Consider the following 20,563-nt stretch of genomic DNA (forward strand, 5'->3'; position numbering starts at 1 on the left):
AGTTCAATTATTTATTTGGAATGTATGGGCCTAGGAAATGTTAAAATAGTATTTTATTTAGGGTTGATTTAATTGAACTAGGATTATTGAATCAAGATTCGGGTGAACATCGCAGGCATCGTTTTGGGGTCCTTGTTGACGTAGTTCAAGAAGCCAAGTAAGGGGGAATATATATTAAACCAGGATTTTATGAACTAAACATATAAAAAAATGGATAATTTATGTATATGTATACGTTTTCTCATTAGTTAAAAATACTAACCGTTTAAATTATGATTTCTGAGCCTAGGACTATTTTATTACTTATATATATGTGAAAATGAAATAATGAAAGTGAAATATTTTTGAGGATAATTATGTAAGAAAATAAAGGTATATTTTCAGTATATGAATGTTAAATGTAGATTAGCTTATTTTACAGGAAATATATGAATTTTACTGCTAAATTGTGTGGCATGAGTAAAATGGAAATTCTGTGTAAATTATGTTATATGTATGAGATGCAGGTTATATAGGAAATGCAATGAGAATGAAAATGTGTTATGAATTATGCTGCATGTGATTGTTAATGTAACCATGGGAATAATGAACAATCGAAAAGAGTTATAGACTAACTGATGATAGCTGAAAGGAGCTGTAGTAGCAGGCTAGCGCATATCTATGTGGACTAACTAATGTACAACTGAAGGTGCTGTAGTACGAATGCAAGGGAAATGAAATGAAAATGAGAATGAAATGGAATGTGAATGATATGGAAATGAAATGTGAAATGTAAATGATGTAAAATGGGAAGGAGTCACGTAAAGTGAAATGCTACGAAATGTAAAAGCAGAGAACATGAACAGATGAGAAATACAAAATAAATGACAAACAGAATAATGTATTATGGTATTATCAGTATTTATGCTAATATAACATGGTACGAATTATGGGCGGGGTAAACTCTTCGCCCGAAAGCTTGCTGAGAAAGGCGAGTGCCCTAGTAGGTATCAGATGTAGCAGTAGGCTGCATAACGTATTAGGGGAGAGAAAAATTACTTGTATGGGCGGGTAAATTTCTTTATTCTCGGGAGCCTTCGCTGGTAAACCTTTGTATGAATAGTGTGAGTACGAGATTACTTTTTCACTTGAGAGCTTACTGAGTAAGGTAAGTGCCCTGATATGCTTCAATTATGACCATGGGTTGCCTAAAGTATCAGATCAGAGGGGTGTTACTTGTATGGGCGGGTAATCATCCCAATCCTTGGGTATTCTCATGGGTAAAATACCTTGCATGTGCTTTGACTAGGCTTAGGAAATGATTTCAGAAATTATGTTAATGATTTGCAAATGATGAATAATATGTTATTTACAAACCTGATGTTGGCCACACGCTGATTTAATATATTATTTCTTCCCTTACTGAGATGCATCTCACCCAAATACAAATCTATCTTTTTGAGGACCTCCACGTGATCAAGCTTAGAAAGCTCAGAGCTGTTATAGCTTTTTTCAGAAAAATGGTATAAACTTGTGATGATATTTTGGGTTGTATCTAAGTTTTAAGCTTTATGTTTTATGTTTTAAGTCTTCTGAGAAATGGATGGTTGTGAATACTAGATGTTGGAGATATGTATATATGTGGATACAGGTGAATGAATGGTTTATTTTAAAATGTAGATAGATATAGAAAACTCTGGTATTTTATTTTTGGATTATTGTATTTATGTTTTCTACTTCATAAATGATAATAGAATGTCAGGTATTAGGTAAATAAATGAATGACGTGGCACCCGGGTCCCACCATGGGTTCGAGGCGCCATGAAGCACGGTTTATTGAGTATAACGCACTGGACCGGGTTTTCGGGTTCGGGGCGTTACATTTTGGTATCTGAGCAATAGATTTTGGGTTCTGCAAACTTAGGGATGATTTATACCAAAGTATAGGAATTAGTTAAGATGAGGATACTAGATGGATAGGTTAGACATTAAGAAGTATAAGATTTTGTTTTGTAGTTTAGAGGCGGAAATACGTCGACTATTTCCTATGATTTTTCTGAAGTAGTCGATAGCCTTAGAAAAGCCACGATAAACCTTAGATAATTTTGTTTCTGAACTGTGAGATTGATCCTTATATGGAGAACTTGGATGTATATTGGATTTAAATTTAATAATTGTGTTATTAGAATTATGATATGGGATTCTTAACTCTTTCTTGTCCTATTTTCAAGATAGATCCTAGGAATGAGGATGTAGAGGCTAAAGGAAGAGATGATGCGGAGACTTCCAGTGAGGAGGACTTGGATACCTCCATAATGCTGAGGGGTATAGCCAGACAGGTCAAGGCAGAAATGAGGAAGAATCCGAGAGAGTAGAAGTGTCCACTTGCAGGTCAGGCCTGCAACATCAAGGAGTTCATGAGAATGAATCATCTGGCCTTCGTAGGAAGACCTGATCTAGTGGTTCCAGAGAATTTGGTACAAGAGATAGAGGAGATCATGGTTGTACTCGACTGCATGGATGACCAAAAGGTTCATTATGCCGTATTTAAGATGACCGGAGATGCAAAATGCTGGTGGCTTTCTGTGAAGCTACTATAGGAGCAGAGGCTGGTAAAGATAACACTGACCTGGGAGCGATTTAAAGAACTATTCTTTGCTAGGTATTTCCCTTTATCTATTAGTGAGGAAAAGATTGAAGAGTTTACTAATCTGACCCAGGGGGATATGACCGTTGGGAAGTATGCGACAAAATTTGTGGAGCTATCTCGCTTCGCATTGTTCTTGATCCCGAAAGAGCCAAAAAGGCCAGGAAATTTGAAAAAGGCTTGAGACGCAGAATCTACGAGCTGGTGGTGGGATTCTAGGTCTAGAATTTCTCAGACTTGGTTGATAAGGTTTCGGTGCTGGAGCAGAGCTTCCAAAGCAGCACAGAGCCTACAAAGCAGAAGAAGAGGCTTGCACCATCCAGTTTTCAGGCTGAGGTCAGTTAGGGATCGGAGAAGAAAGAGAAGAACACAGTGTGTCCGAGACAGGAGACAAGGGATCTGGGTTATTCTGGTTATTAGGGTAATCAATCTTACTCCGTATGCCAGAAATATAACAAGAGACATAGGGGTGAATGCTGGTTTGGGACTTCTAATTGTTTTAAGTGCGGTAAACCGAGGCATATCAAGAAGAATTGTTAGGAACCGTTGCCTGTTGTACATATACTTAACCATCTCGGATTCAGAAAAAACAAAGGCTTGTTCACCATGAATCTCAACCGGATGTCTTATAGGGAGTTTAAAACCCGAAGATATATTAGGTGTGGAAGCCATAACTTGAGCAAAGGATTTAAAAAAAAAACAGGCATCGGAAACCCCCACCAAAGGCGGTGCCAAAGAAGGAACAACCTCCATAGCCAAACCCTAGTAGACCCCCACTACGAGTTCCAATAACCTTTCAAAACTCTAACTTTTCATATGCTAGACAAATTCCTATATTGAAAATGTAAAAATAAAAACCAACCTCTTTGTGGAAAGATGTCAGCTTTGTGTGCAGTGGTGACGCTGTTGTAAGGGGAGGTTCGTTGCTATTGTGAGGAGAGATTGGTGGCCTGAAATGCGGGTGGTTGGAGACGGTGCGAAGGAGAGGCTACTGTTGTTGTGGCTGTACGGCAGTCCCCTCGGTGTCTGTGAGTGGCGATAGAGACGACGATGACGACGACGACGGAAACAAAGAAGACATGCGGCGATGACGACCCCCTATACGTGCAACGTTTCCTTACATGCAGGGTTCCTTTAAAGGAGAAACTGGGACAGTCGTGACAGAGACGGCGACTATAACAGGAAAGGCGTGCGGAAAACCCTCATATGGGCAGCGTTTCCCTACGTGCAGCGGTTCCCTATGTAAGGAGATTACGTGGCACTGGCTAGGGCGTCAGCATTGGAGTGGGGCAGCAACAACCTTTGCAATGGCAAGTGGCAAGTAGGCAGGCGACGGTGCAAGACGAGATACTCCTCTGCAATGATGGGGCAGGCGATGCTATTTATGACGGGAGGTGGCACGGGAGGCGAATGGCAGTAGACCGCGGTCGTCAACGTCAGACGCTGCGACGTAAGGAATCCCAAAACGCTGCGACATTGGAGGCGGGCAGCGACAGCCCCTGCAACGACAGGCGTTAGGACGACAGACAAAGTAGTTTGTGTGGCTATGGAGATGTTGAATGACTGGTAACGGAGAAGGTGAGGGTCGAAGCATGAGGAGAGAGTGGTTTGATATGGCTGCGGTAGGGTAGGAAGGTTAGAGGTGGAAGAGGATGATGGCTAAGGGTGGCCGTGCGAGAGGCTAGCAGCAGACGACGGTCGGCTAGGGCCTACTCAAATAGAATCCATATATGTATTTATTTATAAATATATAAGAGTTTGGAATTTTTTCCGAATTTATCATTTTTTTTAAAAAATATATTAAATAATACCTTTTTTGGGAAAATAATTCCCAGAATAACTCTGACGTAATCTTGTTACTTGAAGTAGTGAGATTTGCCACGTGTCATTTCGGGAATTATTTTCCCAAAAAAGATATTATTTAATATATATTTTTAAAAAAATTGATAAATCAGGAAATAAATTCTTTTGTGTAATAAATCAGGAAATAAATTCTTTTAATATATTTTTTAAAAGAGTGATAAATCGGAAAATAAATCTTTTGCATAATAAATTATTCTGCGTAATAAAACAAAATTTAATTCTTTCTCTTACTTTTGGAACAATAAATTTTTGAAAAAAGAAAATTCCTATTTAATTATATCTATTTTTTTCTATTTAATATATTTTTGAAATTTTTTTTACTTAAAAGTATTGTTTTGTTTACTAGATTTAAATATTCTTTTTAGAACGATTTAGAAATGGGATAAGTGTGAAATATTTTTATTTAGTTTGCCTTATATCAATATAGAAAATGTATAAACGATACCCATTTCTCTATTTGGTTCATAACAAAAATAAAATTTTTACATAAGATTCTCATGAGTTGTATGAAATTAAAATTTTCATATTTTGTGAGCATAAAGATAAGAGTGTCACATTTTTTAAAATTTTATATTCCTCAAAATATAAAAATTGCCATCATATATGGCTTGCTAATCACTAGTTATATGTAAAAATAAATATCATGAAGACTTTAAAAAAAATTAAGGGTCTATTTAGTTATGGAAAATATTTTTAATTTTTATTTTTAGTTTTAAAAAATATTTAAAAAATAGCTAATTTTTTATTTTTTAGAAGTTTTTTCTAAAATAAATTAACAGTATAAAAAATTTGACACTATTTTCTTGTAGAAATAGTTCTATTTTTATTTTTTAAATAATTAAAAATGACATTTTTTAATTTTTTAAATTTATATAGAAAAGGTAACAAATATTTTTTTTACTATTTTTTAGATTTCTAACTCTTGTTTGGTTAATTAAGACTTGAGAGCATGTACTCATATATTAAATTTTGATTTGTGAATTCAAATCCAAAATTAGTGATCAAAACTATGTATTATATAAATTACTTTTTTTAAAAAAAAAATTACTTTAAAATTTATTTAAAAATCTAAAATTACAAATAAAAAATTATTTTGACTTTTAAACAAAATATTTATTTCTAACTATTTAATATGAATCTTAAAAACTAGAAAATCAATTAAAATTTTATAATTTTTAAAAAATAAAAAATAAAAATATTTTCCACAACTAAACTAGGGTGGTGCTTGATAATTGGGACTATAAGAATTGAAATTGAAATAATTGATTCTCATTCCCAATGTTTGCGTATTGTAAATCTCATTTCAATTCCGCATGCAAAATGATATTTCCCCTTTTGTCTATATTTTGATTCTTACCTCTTACTCTAGAATCAAATCTTGATTCTTGAAAACACAATATTTATTATAATATGACAATTTATATATAATATATATTAGATAAATTTTAAAAATAATATTAATATTGTGATATCATCATTAATATTTTTATTATATATAATAATATTATAGCATATAAAAATTTATAGAAAGTATAATTCAATTTGAATGTGACTCCTGTCAATCAGTGTTATTTTTGTTTCATTTCCTTTATGTACTAGTAATACCATTATCCTTCATCGAGACAACCAAATCCAGGCAAACTAACGCATTTTTACCCATGACTAATTATGGAAAACTAATGCGTAATAAAACATGTGGCAAATCTCGCTACCATAAAAGAATTTATTTCCCGATTTATCATTTTTTTAAAATATATTAAAAAATTAATTTCCCGATTTATTACGCAGAAGAATTTATTATGCAGAATAATATATTTCTTGATTTATCATTTTTAAAAAATATATATATTAAATAATATCTTTTTTAGGAAAATAATTCCCGAAATGACATGTGGCAAATCTCACTACTTCATGTAGCGAGATTACGTCAAAATTATTCTGAAAATTATTTTCCCCAAAAAGGTATTATTTAATATATTTTTTTTAAAAAAGGATAAATTCGGAAAAAACTCTAAGAGTTTGTATTGCCTGTGACCTTTTCCCCATTAATTATATATGCATTTTTTTTATAAAGAAAAAATATATTTTTTAAAATAAAATAAAAATTAAAATAGATGGCTATGTTTATTGATTAGGCTGTAAAACTACAATATTGTTACCCATTCATAAATCATAACTTTTAACCAAAGGCCAAAACCCTCATGCAACTAGGTGGTGTGTGTGAGCCCAATCACACCAACCTTAATGTTACTGTAGTTTTGATTCAAGTGTCTGAGTGAGTCAAATATACTTGCAAATCACAAGCTACATAGGTTGACTTAGTTTGTATCTTGATTCAACTTCGTTATGTTCAAATTTGAGTCAAGTTGAAGCTACTTGAGTAGTTTGATGCATCTAGTTCGAATTTTATAATATTAATCATGAACTTAATCGAGTCTAATCGAGCTTTTGCAATTTTATTATTTTTATATTATCTAAGTCCATATATTTAATATTATATATACATTATATTGTTTTATATTATTTTTATATAATTAGTATTATTTTTGTAATACCTATTAAGGTTTTTTTCTTGATTCAGCAAATTAAGCGCAAGAAGACGAGTTTTTTCCCCTTTTATCTTTTTTTTTAAATATATTAAATAATATCCTTTTTGGGAAAATATTTTCCGAAATGACTCTGACGTAATTTTGCTACTTGGAGTAGCGAGATTTAAGCAAATCTCGTTATTTGAAGTAGCGAGATTTGCCACGTGTCATTTCCATAAAAAAAAATTATTTAATTTATTTTTAAAAAATAATAAATCTGGAAATAAATTATTCTGCATAATAAATCGGGAAATAATATATTACGCAGAATAATTTATTTCCCGATTTATCATTTTTTTAAAATATATTAAAAGAATTTATTGTATAATAAATTGAAAATTTGAACTTTATTTTAAATTACCAATTTTAATTGTACCTAAAGTTAATATATATATATATTGACACAACAAATATTATTGACACAACATATATATATATATATATATATATATATGCACTGACAGTTTGTTAAAGGGAAAAAAAATATAACGTTTAAAAATATTATTCATTTTTAAAAAATGTTTAAAAATAATAATATATATTTAGAGTTTGAAATTTAAATTATGAATATGATTTTTATGTATTTGTACAAAAAATAAATTTTTTTTTATAATTTTACCCAAATTTAAATTTGACTCTCGAATTCAAATTCCCAAATATAATTTTTTATTTTAATTATTAACTGATTTTTTATGATCGATGAATAGAAAAAATCAAAGTAAAAAGTCGATTCTTTTTAAGAGACAAAAAAAAGAAAAAGAAAAGTGTGTTGGCTTTTTTGAGGTTAAATATTCTTAAGTCAAAGATTTGTATAATTAATGTATTTATTTGTGGATTCTAATTATGTGGGATACTTTTTCTAAGACTACTTCATAAGTGTTTTCACTTATTGTTTTGTTCAATTAATAAAAAAAAATGAGAGAATATTAAGATATGATAATTATGTATATATTTATTATTTAAAGTAAAGATGAATTATCTTTATTATAAGAGATGAGAAAAAAAAATGTTAAAGACTCGCTTAGTCGTGGAAGATATTTTTTATTTTCTAATATTTAAAATTTTAAAAAGTTATAAAATTTAGCTTTTTAAAAAAAATATTTTGAATATACATATAAAAAAGGTATAAAATTGGGTGTAAATACCCATAAAATATAATAAAGAAAAGAAATTGGAAAAAAAAATTTTTGGCTAAGAAAGGAGAAAAATCGGTTATGATTTTCTGGAGAGGAGAGAAAACCGGTGACGATTTTGGGGATTTGTCGCGGGACGGTAAATAAAAACCATTTCAAACTCTAAATAATTCTCTTTACATTTTGTTAATTTATTATTTTGACTCTAAATATAAAAATATATATTTTAAAAAAATTATTCTGTGTAATAAATTCTTCTGCGTAATAAATCGAGAAATAATTTATTACGTAGAATAATTTATTTCCCAATTTATCATATTTTTAAAAAATAAATTAAATAATATATTTTTTATGGAAATGACACGTGGCAAATCTCGCTACTTGAAGTAACGAGATTACGTCAGGATTATTCTGAGAAATATATTCCCAGAAAAGATATTATTTAATATATTAAAAAAAAAAAAAAAGATAAAAGGGGAAAAAACTCGCAAGAAGACAGTTCCCCAGCTCCCCTTTGGCCCTTCCCCATTATCGCACTGTCGCACAGCGCACAGCACAGCTATAGCCTAGCTGACGCACCACCTCTTTCTCCTTGCATTATCGGCATCAGCCAGCACCTCCTTCAGTGTTGCCAGCATCGCTTCCTTCACGGCTACACCGCACACCCTCCTCTCACCCAAGCTCCCTGACCAGTTGTGTGATTCCTCACACGGCCAGCCTCCCAGTCTAGCAGTGCCGTGCTTCCTCCTGCGGCAGTCTCCAGACCAGCTGCGCACCTTTGTAATCTCTCTCTCTCTCTCTCTCTCTCTCTCTCTCTCTCTCATGAACTAAAGCTCATACAAAATTTAAAATTCAATACAGAGTATGGATTATAGATCAGTAGATCAGTATTAATGCTTATAAAATCTTTAATACGGGATATGGATGATAGAATATGGTATTATCTGATTGTTTTATAACTCTGTCCTGAACTTCTTAGAAATTGCAATTTTTTTTCTTCCCCAATCCTGTAATTTCAATGTTATGAGATGTTAAATGGAATGTGGATCATGGAATATTGCTTTATTCTATTGTGGTTATTGCACTCTGATTTGAGTTTTGAGCAGTGGAGAAAAAATTGTAAGACAGTCCACAAATTAGTAAGGAAATGATAAAATACATATCATTAGTGAATTTGTTTCCTGATGGCAAGTTGTTTCAATTTTATAATTCAAAATTTACCGTTCCATAACCATTCCAACGAGTAAAAAATAGCATCCATGTCTTGCCAATTACTCTTCACCAATGACCTCAATTTCTAGATCATGAAGTCTGGGTTTAGAGTTGGAGGTCTCTTTGAATTTTGAATAGATTCTTGTAGAAGTTGCCAATGGCTTGTTCTACTTTTGTGTTATGAAGATTCCAATAATTTTGATCAAATCTATGCAATTATCTCTCTTGTGAGAACTGGCTACTCTATGGAAGAAATTAATCCTACTCGTTTGCACCCATCACATAAATTTGTAGAATAGACGTTTAACTTACTATTTGTACCATGTGCTTTTTGATTTTATAGATAGTTTTTTTGGAATGCATAATGCTGTGAGTTTGTGTGTGTGTGTGTGTATCTTTTTTTTTTTTTTTTTCCCTGCATATCGAGTCACAGTGTTTATTAGCATTGGCTGCCCTCTGTCCTGGCCTTATATACTTCTTGTATACTTGATCTTCTTTACTTTAATTAATTCTGCCTTTACCTTTCAATTTTTTTCCCATTCCTGCATGTATAAGAACAGGAACAAATATGATCAATCAAAGGTTCCTTCAATATACACTAGTGGTTATATATAGACATGGATTTCAACTCAAACCACTATCATGTGCACATACTGAATCCACTAAACTAGTTGCTAAATTCTGGGCCATTAAAACCCCAAGCTATTCAACCTCTTCTCCATAGTATATGTGCATATATATAAGAAAACTCCAATAGCCAAGTGAAATCAGTTGGATATATCCTTGTAAGTTGTTAAACTTTACCACTGTTAAAAATAATTGCTGTTTGGGCTGCAATTAGTTCAAGTGGCGCTAGGCCTTTAGAACTTGATTGTTTAACGCATTGTGTAGTTTCATATTGGTCTTTTGACTTACTGCCTCGGCTAGTAATACTATGTCTTGAGCTTTTTGGGAGCCAGTAATGGCTAAATTCCCTATCTTCATGGGCTGAAGGGCACCTTATTTATCTGTTTAGGATTTTGGTTGGTGTAGCTGGTAAGGTAGAGAAGATTATGTGGGATTTTATTTTGTATGGAGTGGGAAAGAAAAGCAATCATTTGGTTGGATGAGAGGTTGTTTGTAGGCCTGAGTGTAGGGGAGTTATAGCCCTCGATATATTCGTGTATAAAATATTGCTATGTTGGGTAAATGCATTGACAGTTTACCATTTCAGGTGAACTGCCTTTGGCACAGGCCATAGGGTGATTAGAAGTAACTTTGGATTGTAGGAAAATGGCTGGATGCTACTATAGGGATGAAAAATGCTTGTGGGAGTCCTTAGGGGTATATTTTTGCAAATTCCTTTGTTTTTTTACTATTGTGCATTTGTTTTCATTTATTTCTTTGAAGTTTGTGGTTGATGCTCGGTGTGTTGAATACATCCTTTTGCCTCAAAACCTCATGTCAATTTCCTTTTTTTTTTTTTCAAAAAAATAAAAATATACTGATTAGAAAACCTAATAGTTAGTAAGTTCTTATGGGTATGCATATATATATATATATATATATATATATATATATCTAGTTTTCCTTTTTCTATCTTTTATTTAAATTAATGCCCAAGAAAAGGTCATGCATTTCAGCATATATGTTTGGAAATTATTTTTTGAGTTTCTAATTTATTTTTCCTTGTTTTGATTTCATTCTTGTTACTTGAAATAGGAATATATTAGTTGATAAAGTGATCCTCATCTATAGTAGGATCTTGAGAGTGAAGGTCCTCAGCCTTTTAAGTTTGCTAGATTTTTGGAGTGGTTTTCTATTGAAATAAAGGAATATCTTTGCTATTTGTTTAATTAATTGAATTTTTGTTTAGGTAAATGCAAAAGCAACTTAATATATTGAGAAAAAATTGAAAATTGAGTCCAAATTTTGGTATACTTGTGCATAGTTCAAGCCATTGTGTTAGTATTTGCAATGTCATTTCAAACTTAATTAGTTTTATGATAAAATTCATCAACGCTCTTTGAGTTTGTTGAATATGACACTCCACCCCTTGAGTTGTCCAAAACTACTAACACCCCCCACCCCCCCAAAGGTTTAATTTTATTGACAAAGAAGACCTTCTATTAGTCAACTGTTAGCCAATCGTTAAGTATGTGTAAACAAATGAATTTTATCCTTAACAAAATGATACTTTGAATGTCATCAATTTAATAAATTAATTAAGTTGAGAAAACTAGTTAGTATTATGTCTTGAAAACTAAGTAAGCGAATTGAAGAACTAATTGGTTATCAAATTGATAGATTCAACTAGTCCAATTACTTTTGCTCAACCAATTGACATTATGACAAAATTATTCTATTATTAATTTAAAAAAATATATATATTAAAAAATTAAGGGTAAAAGACATCGACCTTCCATTGAGTTTTTGAAAAATTCTAGGGACCTCCCCTGAGGTTTGTCAAAAAGACACAAATCTCCCTTTGTATTTTACAAAAAGATAAGTCTTTTGAGTGGAAGTTAGTGTCTTTTTGCTAAAGCTCGGGTAAGGTTTGTGGCATGTTTAAAATCTCAAGGGAGGTCCTTGAAATTTTTGAAATCTCATAGGAGGTCCTTATCTTTTTGTCAAATCTAAGGGTGGTTATTGTCTTTTACCCAAAAATTAAAAATTGCTAATTTTTTGATGACCTAGAACTCCAACTTGGGTGAGCTCTTTGGATCCACTTAGGCGGCACCAAATTGGAGGGATGAAAACATTGTTGCCTGCCTATTAATGCATCCCTAGTAATTCACTAGGCAAACTACAAGTGGGGAAAAAAAAATAGAAATTACTAATAAATTATTAAAAAAATACTTAGTGATGATAAGGCTACAAAATATTTGTTATACGTAATTTTCATGCAAATTAAATGACTAAATACATTTAAATGAAAGATAGTTTAATATTTTAAAATTTAAATAATCTATTAAACACATTGTTAAAAAAATTTGAACTAAAATTTTAAAATTTATTCTTCATAAATTAAAGCTAGTTGAATGTTAGTTCTTCTATGTGTAAAATATGAATGCTAAAATGGATGATAAAACTCAAATTTATATTATTTGGTTGACCTTTGCTTAGGCCACTTCACCAAATTTTCTTTATTTTATCTAGGTTGCTATGTTATTAAATATTATAACCAGCCAATATGAATTGATTTTAAACTATATTTTATTTTTAAAAATATAATTAGTCATTTAATTTGCATGAAAATTGTATATAACAAAAATTTTGGAATGTTATAATTTTTTAAGTATTTTTTTTTCTGAATTATTAGTATAATTTATTTACTTATTTTTTTATCATCTATTTTTAAAATTTGTTGAAATAATAATTTAATTATGTTGTCTTGCCTATATCAACTAGTTAGATAGGTTAGCCCAAGAACTAGTGTTCAAGTGTTACGAGTTCAATTTTCAAAACAGTGTACTTAATTGACCAATTTTCTTAACTTCATTTATTAAATTATGGTCATTTTCTTAATTTATCTTTTCACAATTGAATAAAAGGTTTGTTAAGGGTAAGTTTCATTTTTTTTTATGTCAACTTTACTATAGACTAATTATTGACTAGTGGAAGGGTGTTTTGTCCATAAAATTAAATTTCAAGGGATTTTTTTGGTAGTTCTCAAAAACTTGAAGTGTCTAATTTAAAAAACTTAGGGGAGGAGTGTCTTATTTAGTAAACTTAGGGAGTGTTGTTGGGCTTTACCCATTAGTTTGTTGTAATTATATGTATTTTCTACCAGTTGTTGTAACCATGTGTATATCTTTAAACTTCCATATTTTGCATAGATGTTAATTTTTAATTGGGTATTTTTTTTTTAAAGTAAGAATGCCCCACTATTTGAAGAAGTTGTTGTAATGCCCCACTAGGTTAAGTTAATGGAAATTTAGCTACTTAGTTAAGGAGTATATTAACATGAAGAAGAAAGATGATATGAAGAAATGTGGTTCTAGTGTCTCGTCAATTTGTATGAAAAATCTAAATCAATTGTAAAACTGATTAATGGTGAAGTTGACGGATTTATTTTGTTAGAAAGTCTCTCTAGCAATAAAAATGATGACCCGTTATGTTTCTATTTAATCAAAGTTGTACCTAAAGATGATTCTTTTTACTCGTTAACAAACTTTTTATTAGAATTGATTTTTCTCACTTAATGTTGTAAAATCATTTTATTCTTCATTTTCTGATGACTCATAATATAATTGTTGCTATTTTATTATTTTCATGAATGTGTATAATTCAGTCTCTCTCTCTCTCTCACATACATGCCCGTGTACATAAGAAAATTTAGTTTGATATCTTGATTCTTGGTAGTGGCAAGGGCTTATTAAATGCGTCCCTCTTTATATTTTCAAGTCAACTTTTTTAGATCCTAAACTCAAATGTATGAGTTTTTAAGATATAAAAATAATGAATTTGCAAATACATGCATTTCAAATTCATAGTCCTTAAATATTATGCAAATAATGAATTTGTTCGTGTATTTAAAATATGCATGTCAAATACAAATTTGTATTCCCAGACACAACCCTAGTGGCTGGCTGGGCTGCTGACTAGGATGCTGACTGGATGCTATGGGCTTCTGATTGGTGTGGCAAGGCAGCCTTTCCCTGCCTTTAACAGGCGTTTCCAGAAATTCATGAATCATATGAAGTTCAGTGATGTTTTGAGTAGTGAAAAATTGCCACTAACCCTCTTCTTCTTCTACTCCTTGGAGACGCAGAGACATGGCCACCAGAGTGATATCATCTGTGGCGAGCACCACCAACTCATCCTTTCTCTTCGGAAGATCGCTCTGTGGGAAGCAGGGTTTGCAGACTCTCACTCTCTGCTTCAACACTAGAGTACCCTCCACTGGGAGACTGTTCACTTGCGCCGCCATTCACAATCCCCAGTTTCGAACCACAGAGGAAGGCCGCCCTGAAACAATAGACTATCGTGTCTTCTTCACCGACAATTCTGGGAAAAAGGTACTCTATTCTTCCACTATGTTTATTTTTCATTTTTTTCCTTCTCCAGTGAGATCTGCTTGGCTGCTGAGAAAATGGGGGGTAGCAAAACTGCATCGGACCCTTTGTTTGGATTTTTTGTTATTGGGGCCTCGAGAAAAAAGGGGAAAAAAATCTTCTCTAAACTGACTTGGATTCTAAAATTTGGCTTTGTGGAAGTGAGTCTAAATTTCTTAAACCCCAATTGACGTAAAGCTCTGCAAGTTCTTTGGTATTTTACAATTTTCTCAGTGCCAGGCAAAGGGATATTGCTTTCATCTGGTTTAATTGCTGGATTTTTGGTTGTAGGAATCTTTTGTAATAAACTAATACCTCTCTAGATTCCAAGTGTATCCAGCGAGTTATTTTTGAATGATAACTCAATGTAGTTAAACAAATGGATTAGGAGCCCTTAGCTGACTTGAGCTTATTTGTTTTTTGGGGAAAGGGGGAGAGTAACAAACTAATACCTCTCCAGATTCCAAGTGTATCCAGTGAGTTATTTTTTAATGATTACTCAATATAGTTAAATGAATGGATTTTGAGACCTTAGCTGACTTGAGCTCATTTGTTTTTTGGGGAAAGGGGGAGTATACATCTGTAATCATAAGACTGAGAATTTGCAACATGTTTACTTAGAAAAAACTAAGTTAGGTAATGAAATTATTTTGTTTTACTTTTTGAGAAAACAATAAAACTCGTCTTGAAGAAACCATAGCATTGTACGAGAATCAGTTTAGTTCTGGTTTCATTTTCTTGGTTTCTAATTCAAGACACATGCAACTGGGATTCTATAAACGATATTTGCAGGATGTAATGTCAGTAAAATTGGGTTTGTTGAATATGTTGGCAAGTCATCTAATGACTAATAAAAGTAACCTTAAAAATTAAAAGGGTACTTTTGTTTTGAAATCTATTGCTTCCGAAAGCATCGAGAAATTTATCTTTTTCAAAATTAAAGGCTGCTTTTGATTTAGAAGTTACTTTCTTATGTTTTTTTTTTTTAAATATTGTGTATACTTATTTCATTTTTGTGAGGGCAAGCCTTGACTCATTATGGTGTTGCCCCCAAACATGAAGGCAGTTGGTTCAAGTCACTGAAATAATGTATTTGAATTTGGCAATAAGATTGTGTATTTGCCTGCTCCACCCTCAATATAGTGCAGGAGCCTTGTGTACTGGGTGTTGTACGGGCACACAAATATATGTATATATATTTGCATGTACAATAATTATATCAGCCTCATAAAATTCACTCTCAACTTGTTTTTTGTTTTGTTTTTATTTTTTGGTAAAATTATAAGCGCATATATGTATTTGTGAATTATTGTATTTATGAGATAAATAATTGGGTTATATGTACCTAATAAAGAAGTCGCATGTACTTTAAGCTTGTTGAAAATTTGGAGCCTCTTTGTTGCATTGGGTACAACTGTACATCTCCTATAATGGGCATTTGCTTGCTATGCAGTTGTCCCCTTGGCACGATATACCATTGCATTTGGGTGATGGTGTATTTAATTTTATTGTTGAAATACCCAAAGAATCGAGCGCAAAGATGGAAGTTGCTACTGATGAACCATACACTCCTATAAAGCAAGATATAAAAAAGGGAAAACTTCGATATTACCCGTAAGATCGGCTGTTTTAATTTTTATTTCGTTGTAGTGTACAGTTTATTATCGTACAAGTGTGTATAATAGCTGTCATTGCATGTTTTTGCACATGAATATAGCTGTTTGGTAGACTCTTCAAATGGTCAAACCAACCCAAGTGGTGCATGTAAAAACTAGGTTGTAGTTAGATAACCTAGATATGCCAGCTTCTAGTTTGGAGTTGGGCAATACATATATATAAAAAAAAGGGGCAGCTTGGTGCACAAAGCTACTGGCATTGCCATGAAATATGAATAGCTGTTTCTAATAGACCTCATGTTGCTAACCTGCTGCACGCTGGTGGGAGATGATCCTTGCTGATTTGTTTTTCGCTTTATGGTTGCTTGTTTGTGTAATTTGATTGAGAAAAATAGAATTTATCTTGCTTTAAAAATGAAGAAACTATTATTATATGATTTAAAAAAAAAATATTTCTTGTATATGGTGGCTAGTATATGTGGTCTGTGGATCACTGATTTGAATCTCAATAATTATCTAAAAATTGGAGGGTCAAAGGAAAAGAGCTAAGTTATGTGGATGCCTTGTCAGAATCTTGGACAAGCAAGCCATAGCTTTGGACAAAAATATGTCACTGAATATTGTCAGAGATTTTCCTGGCTTTGTCAACATCTGCATCTCCTGTTTTCCTCTGTGGATGCCTGGACAGAATCTTGGACAAACAAGCCGTTGCTTTTTACAAAAATCTGTCAATGAATATTGTCAGCGATTTACTTGTTAACATCTGCATTTACTGTTTTCTTGATCCAACCCTCTTTTTTGCTTGAAAAGAAAAATCCTAGCAATTTTTCTATCAAATCTTGCTTGCTAGCAACATTGTTATTTCATTAGATTTTTTTCATTTTATTGAAGACGTTTCTTTTTCATGCCAAGTCCTTTCGTCTATACTTCACAACTTATCATTGTCCACATTGTTGAATTGTTCTGAATTTCAGCTGGAGCTAATGGAAGTTCTGGCAGTTTTTTTAGCAGTTGTTTTTTGAGTATAAGTTCTATGTTAAAAATTATGTTTATTTTTAAAAAGCTATTTTCATGCAATTGGAACATATCTTTATTGTTGTTCCTGTGTAGGCTGAACCACCAAAAAAAAAAATTCTTTGGCTTCAGAAGTGTCCCTAAAAATGTAGTAGATTTGTAGCCTGACACCAAAACAATCATTTTGTGTATTAGATCCCTTTATATGAGTACTACTCTTCTAGGGTATAGTCCTTGGCTCCCAACAAAGACACCATCTTTCTGTTCTTGCTAAATAATAGAACTCCAAGATAAAATTACATGGATTGAAACAACAGCATATTGTGTTTGAGAGTGCCATTGTAGCAACCCATTGGGTATGGTAGAGATGAATTTTTCATTGTTCTGTCTTGCGATTAATTGCCTTGCCTAAAATTCTCCACTGGAAAAACACCCCACTTCCATCTACTTTGCAATCATGCTTGCAATAGCATTCACCCCCAAATTAGCATCCTTCATCAGATATCCCAGCCCCAGAGCTACACGTTGTTGTATTTTGTCCTCTCACACAACCATAACTTCTTTTCTTCAACCTGAACCTTCCTCAATCTTGCAGCTATTCATTGTCTTTCACCATCTCGTAGAACCTGAACCACAGACCTAACCCTAACCCTCTTCAATCGCAACTTGTTTTGAACGAAGATACGGTTAATCTTCTTAGTGATGGGCCTTGACTCTTGAGTGACCATTGGCGGCAAGTGGGAGAACATAATCTCGATCAACAAGAAACGATTATTCTTTGAAGAGATAGGAAGATTATGATGCATCACAGAAAACATGCTGTCTCTTCATTTCCCCTGGAGAGGAGGATTGATGATGGCTGGTGATAGTGCGCTTATTCCTCTTTTCAAAAACCTCAAACCCTTGAGTGAAGAATTTAAGGGCTCTCAATTACATTGTTATGCTAGAATTGAGAGTTATTACATCTGGTTGGTTCTTTGCAATGAACATATTGCACAAGGGGGCTGCCTAACTGGTTTGCGTACTAAACGATGATGAGGCGTCAGATTGGAAGAAGTTCTGGGAAGCTTCAAAGGGAATGGCGGGCATAATTCGGAAATGACATGGCAAAGAACTACCATTAGCTGTGATGCCTTGATTGTGGCTTCTTGAGCATGGCAGAGACCTTAAGTCCAAGAAGTTGTCAGTTTTTTTGAGAATCACCTCTGGTTTGATGGTCATAGAGGACTATCGATGAGCCTGGGTAGGAAAGAGAAGTCTCAGAAATGGGGGAATTCAAAATGAGAGACAGGTTTCTGGTTTTGGGAAATTTTTAAACAAGCAGCTTGAATACAGCTTCCTGCTCTAGTCTGGACCTAGCTAACTTAAACCCAGCTAGCTCCAGGCCTAAAGCTGGAATCCGGTAATGGACAGACCAGACCAAAGCCCAAAGGAGTTATAAAGGGGATTGTCGAATTCTGATTCTTTAGGGGCCTCCTCTAGAGCCCAAGAAGCAACCATGGCCTGTATCATCAAGATTGATGAGGGGAGAATATGGTCTTTGCAGAATGGAGCTGAACAACTACGAAAAGCTATTTTGCACAGGCTTTCAGCAGCCTATAGGGAGATAAACTCACACTTGGGAGTTGGGGATAGATCCATTGAAAAAGGGGAAGTGGATAGCTGACTTGGATGGAGACGAGTTTGACTCAAGCTTCAAAGAGGAAGATGAAGATTAGCATATGGTGTTTGCAGAATGGAGCTGAACAACTACTAAAAGCTACTTTGCTAAGGCTTTCAGCAGCCTATAGGGAGATAAACTCGCACTTGGGAGTTGGGAACTTAGATCCATTGAAAAAGGGGGAAGTGGATGGCTGACTTTAATGGAGACAAGTTTAACTCAAGCTTCAAAGAGGAAAATGAAGATTAGAATATAGTCTTCGCAGAATGGAGCTGAACAACTACTAAAAGCTACTTTGCAAAGGCTTTCAGCAGCCTATAGGGAGATAAACTCACACTTGGGAGTTGGGGATTTAGATCCATTGAAAAAGGGGGAAGTGGATAGCTGACTTGGATGAAGACGAGTTTGACTCAAGCTTCAAAGAGGAAGACGAAGATTCCCTTAGTTCTCACTCTATCAAAATTCAGGGCTTCTAATCGAGCATTTCCCAAAGCGTCCTCCAAAAGTTACTAGAAAAATTGATATCCGTACGACATTATGGAAGTTGATAAACCATTCCATTTGACTACATATTTAAACAACAATTTAACCATATGAGACGCATTGGAAGTCTTATTACATGGAATAAAGTGCATCATGGAAAACCTATCAACAAAAAGGGAATCATGTCCTCAGGCTATTTTTGGGAATTCAAGAACATAACCTTTACTTAGGTCTCTCCAAGGTATTTGTGGTAATGGCAAAAGGGTAGAAGACCAATATTGCGTCTCCTAGATTTGGCTAACTAATGGGTTCAACACTGAGACACTATCTTGGCAACATCCCTGTTCATAGAAGGCCAATGAAACCTGTCCTCAACTAAGGCAATGGTTTTATCCCCTCTTATCTAGATAACCCATGCGACTCCCAAGCTAAAAAGTCTCTGAAAGAAGTGCAGGGAATGCATAACCTAGTGACTACTACTCTGCTAAGGCCAGCAGCTACCTTATTCTCAACGTTGGAATGATTGGAACAAAGGTATATTCAAAACTCTACCCAACATGCTTAGGGGTCAGTGTCTTTTGTGTAAGATATCACAAAGCTAAGTGGTCAAAGAAGAGTACAAACTCCCAGGGTAACAAATAACATCTCCAAGAGGGATCTCACCACAACATAAAATTCTTTCTTATATGAGCTATATCTGTTTACCATTTGGGAGTCCTTCATTGAAAAATGCTATAGGGTGCTCCTTTTGACGTAACACTCCACCTATACCTACTCATATGCATCACAAACAACCTCAATGACTCTACTAAAGTTTGGATGTCTAATTAGTCATCTTTTGCTTGATCTCTCTAAAAGCTTTATTAGAAGAGACCAACGAAACCCCCTTTCTTTAGAAAATTAGTGAATGGGAGCTATAATGGCACTAAAATCCTTTTGAGTAAGCCTATAAAAAGTAGCTAAGCCCTGCAAAAATAGTTCGAGACTTGGTCACTCCTTAATGGCTCTAATTTTATTAGGAATAGTGACTATTCCTTGCGCAAATACCACAAAACCAAGAAAGAGTAGTCTAGGTTGTCAAAGATCTGCATTTCTTGAGGTTAGTATACGACCTAGCTTCTTCCAAAGTGAGTGACAAAAACCTTGTGAAGATGTACCTTGTGCTCCTCACTAGTATATCATTGAACAGATTAGGAATTTTCATATGAATGGCTGCAAATCATGTCTCATAACCCTTAGAAAAGTGTTTGGAGCATTAGAAAGTCCAAAGGGCATGCCAAATAAACCATCGTGGATCTTAAAGGCAGTTTTTCACTCATCTTATAGACTAAT

The 20,563-nt window shown here is 33.4% G+C and overlaps 1 protein-coding gene across 2 annotated transcripts in view; it reads left to right on the plus strand.

Moving 5' to 3' along the window:
- The first annotated feature begins 8,684 nt into the window (after window positions 1-8,684).
- LOC131154695 (soluble inorganic pyrophosphatase 6, chloroplastic) overlaps window positions 8,685-20,563 on the plus strand; it is a 28,016-nt gene continuing 16,137 nt past the window's right edge. Inside the window, exons 1-3 of one of the 2 annotated variants that reach the window (XM_058107531.1) lie at window positions 8,685-8,990; window positions 14,170-14,422; window positions 15,912-16,072. In XM_058107531.1, coding sequence (XP_057963514.1) covers window positions 14,180-14,422; window positions 15,912-16,072 — 404 coding nt within the window. In that variant the 5' untranslated portion in view covers window positions 8,685-8,990; window positions 14,170-14,179. The remainder of the gene's footprint in view (window positions 8,991-14,169; window positions 14,423-15,911; window positions 16,073-20,563) is intronic. The other variant, XM_058107530.1, reaches the window with a different exon arrangement.

This window comes from Malania oleifera, chromosome 1, assembly GCF_029873635.1.
Source record: "Malania oleifera isolate guangnan ecotype guangnan chromosome 1, ASM2987363v1, whole genome shotgun sequence".
NCBI lineage: Eukaryota > Viridiplantae > Streptophyta > Magnoliopsida > Santalales > Ximeniaceae > Malania > Malania oleifera.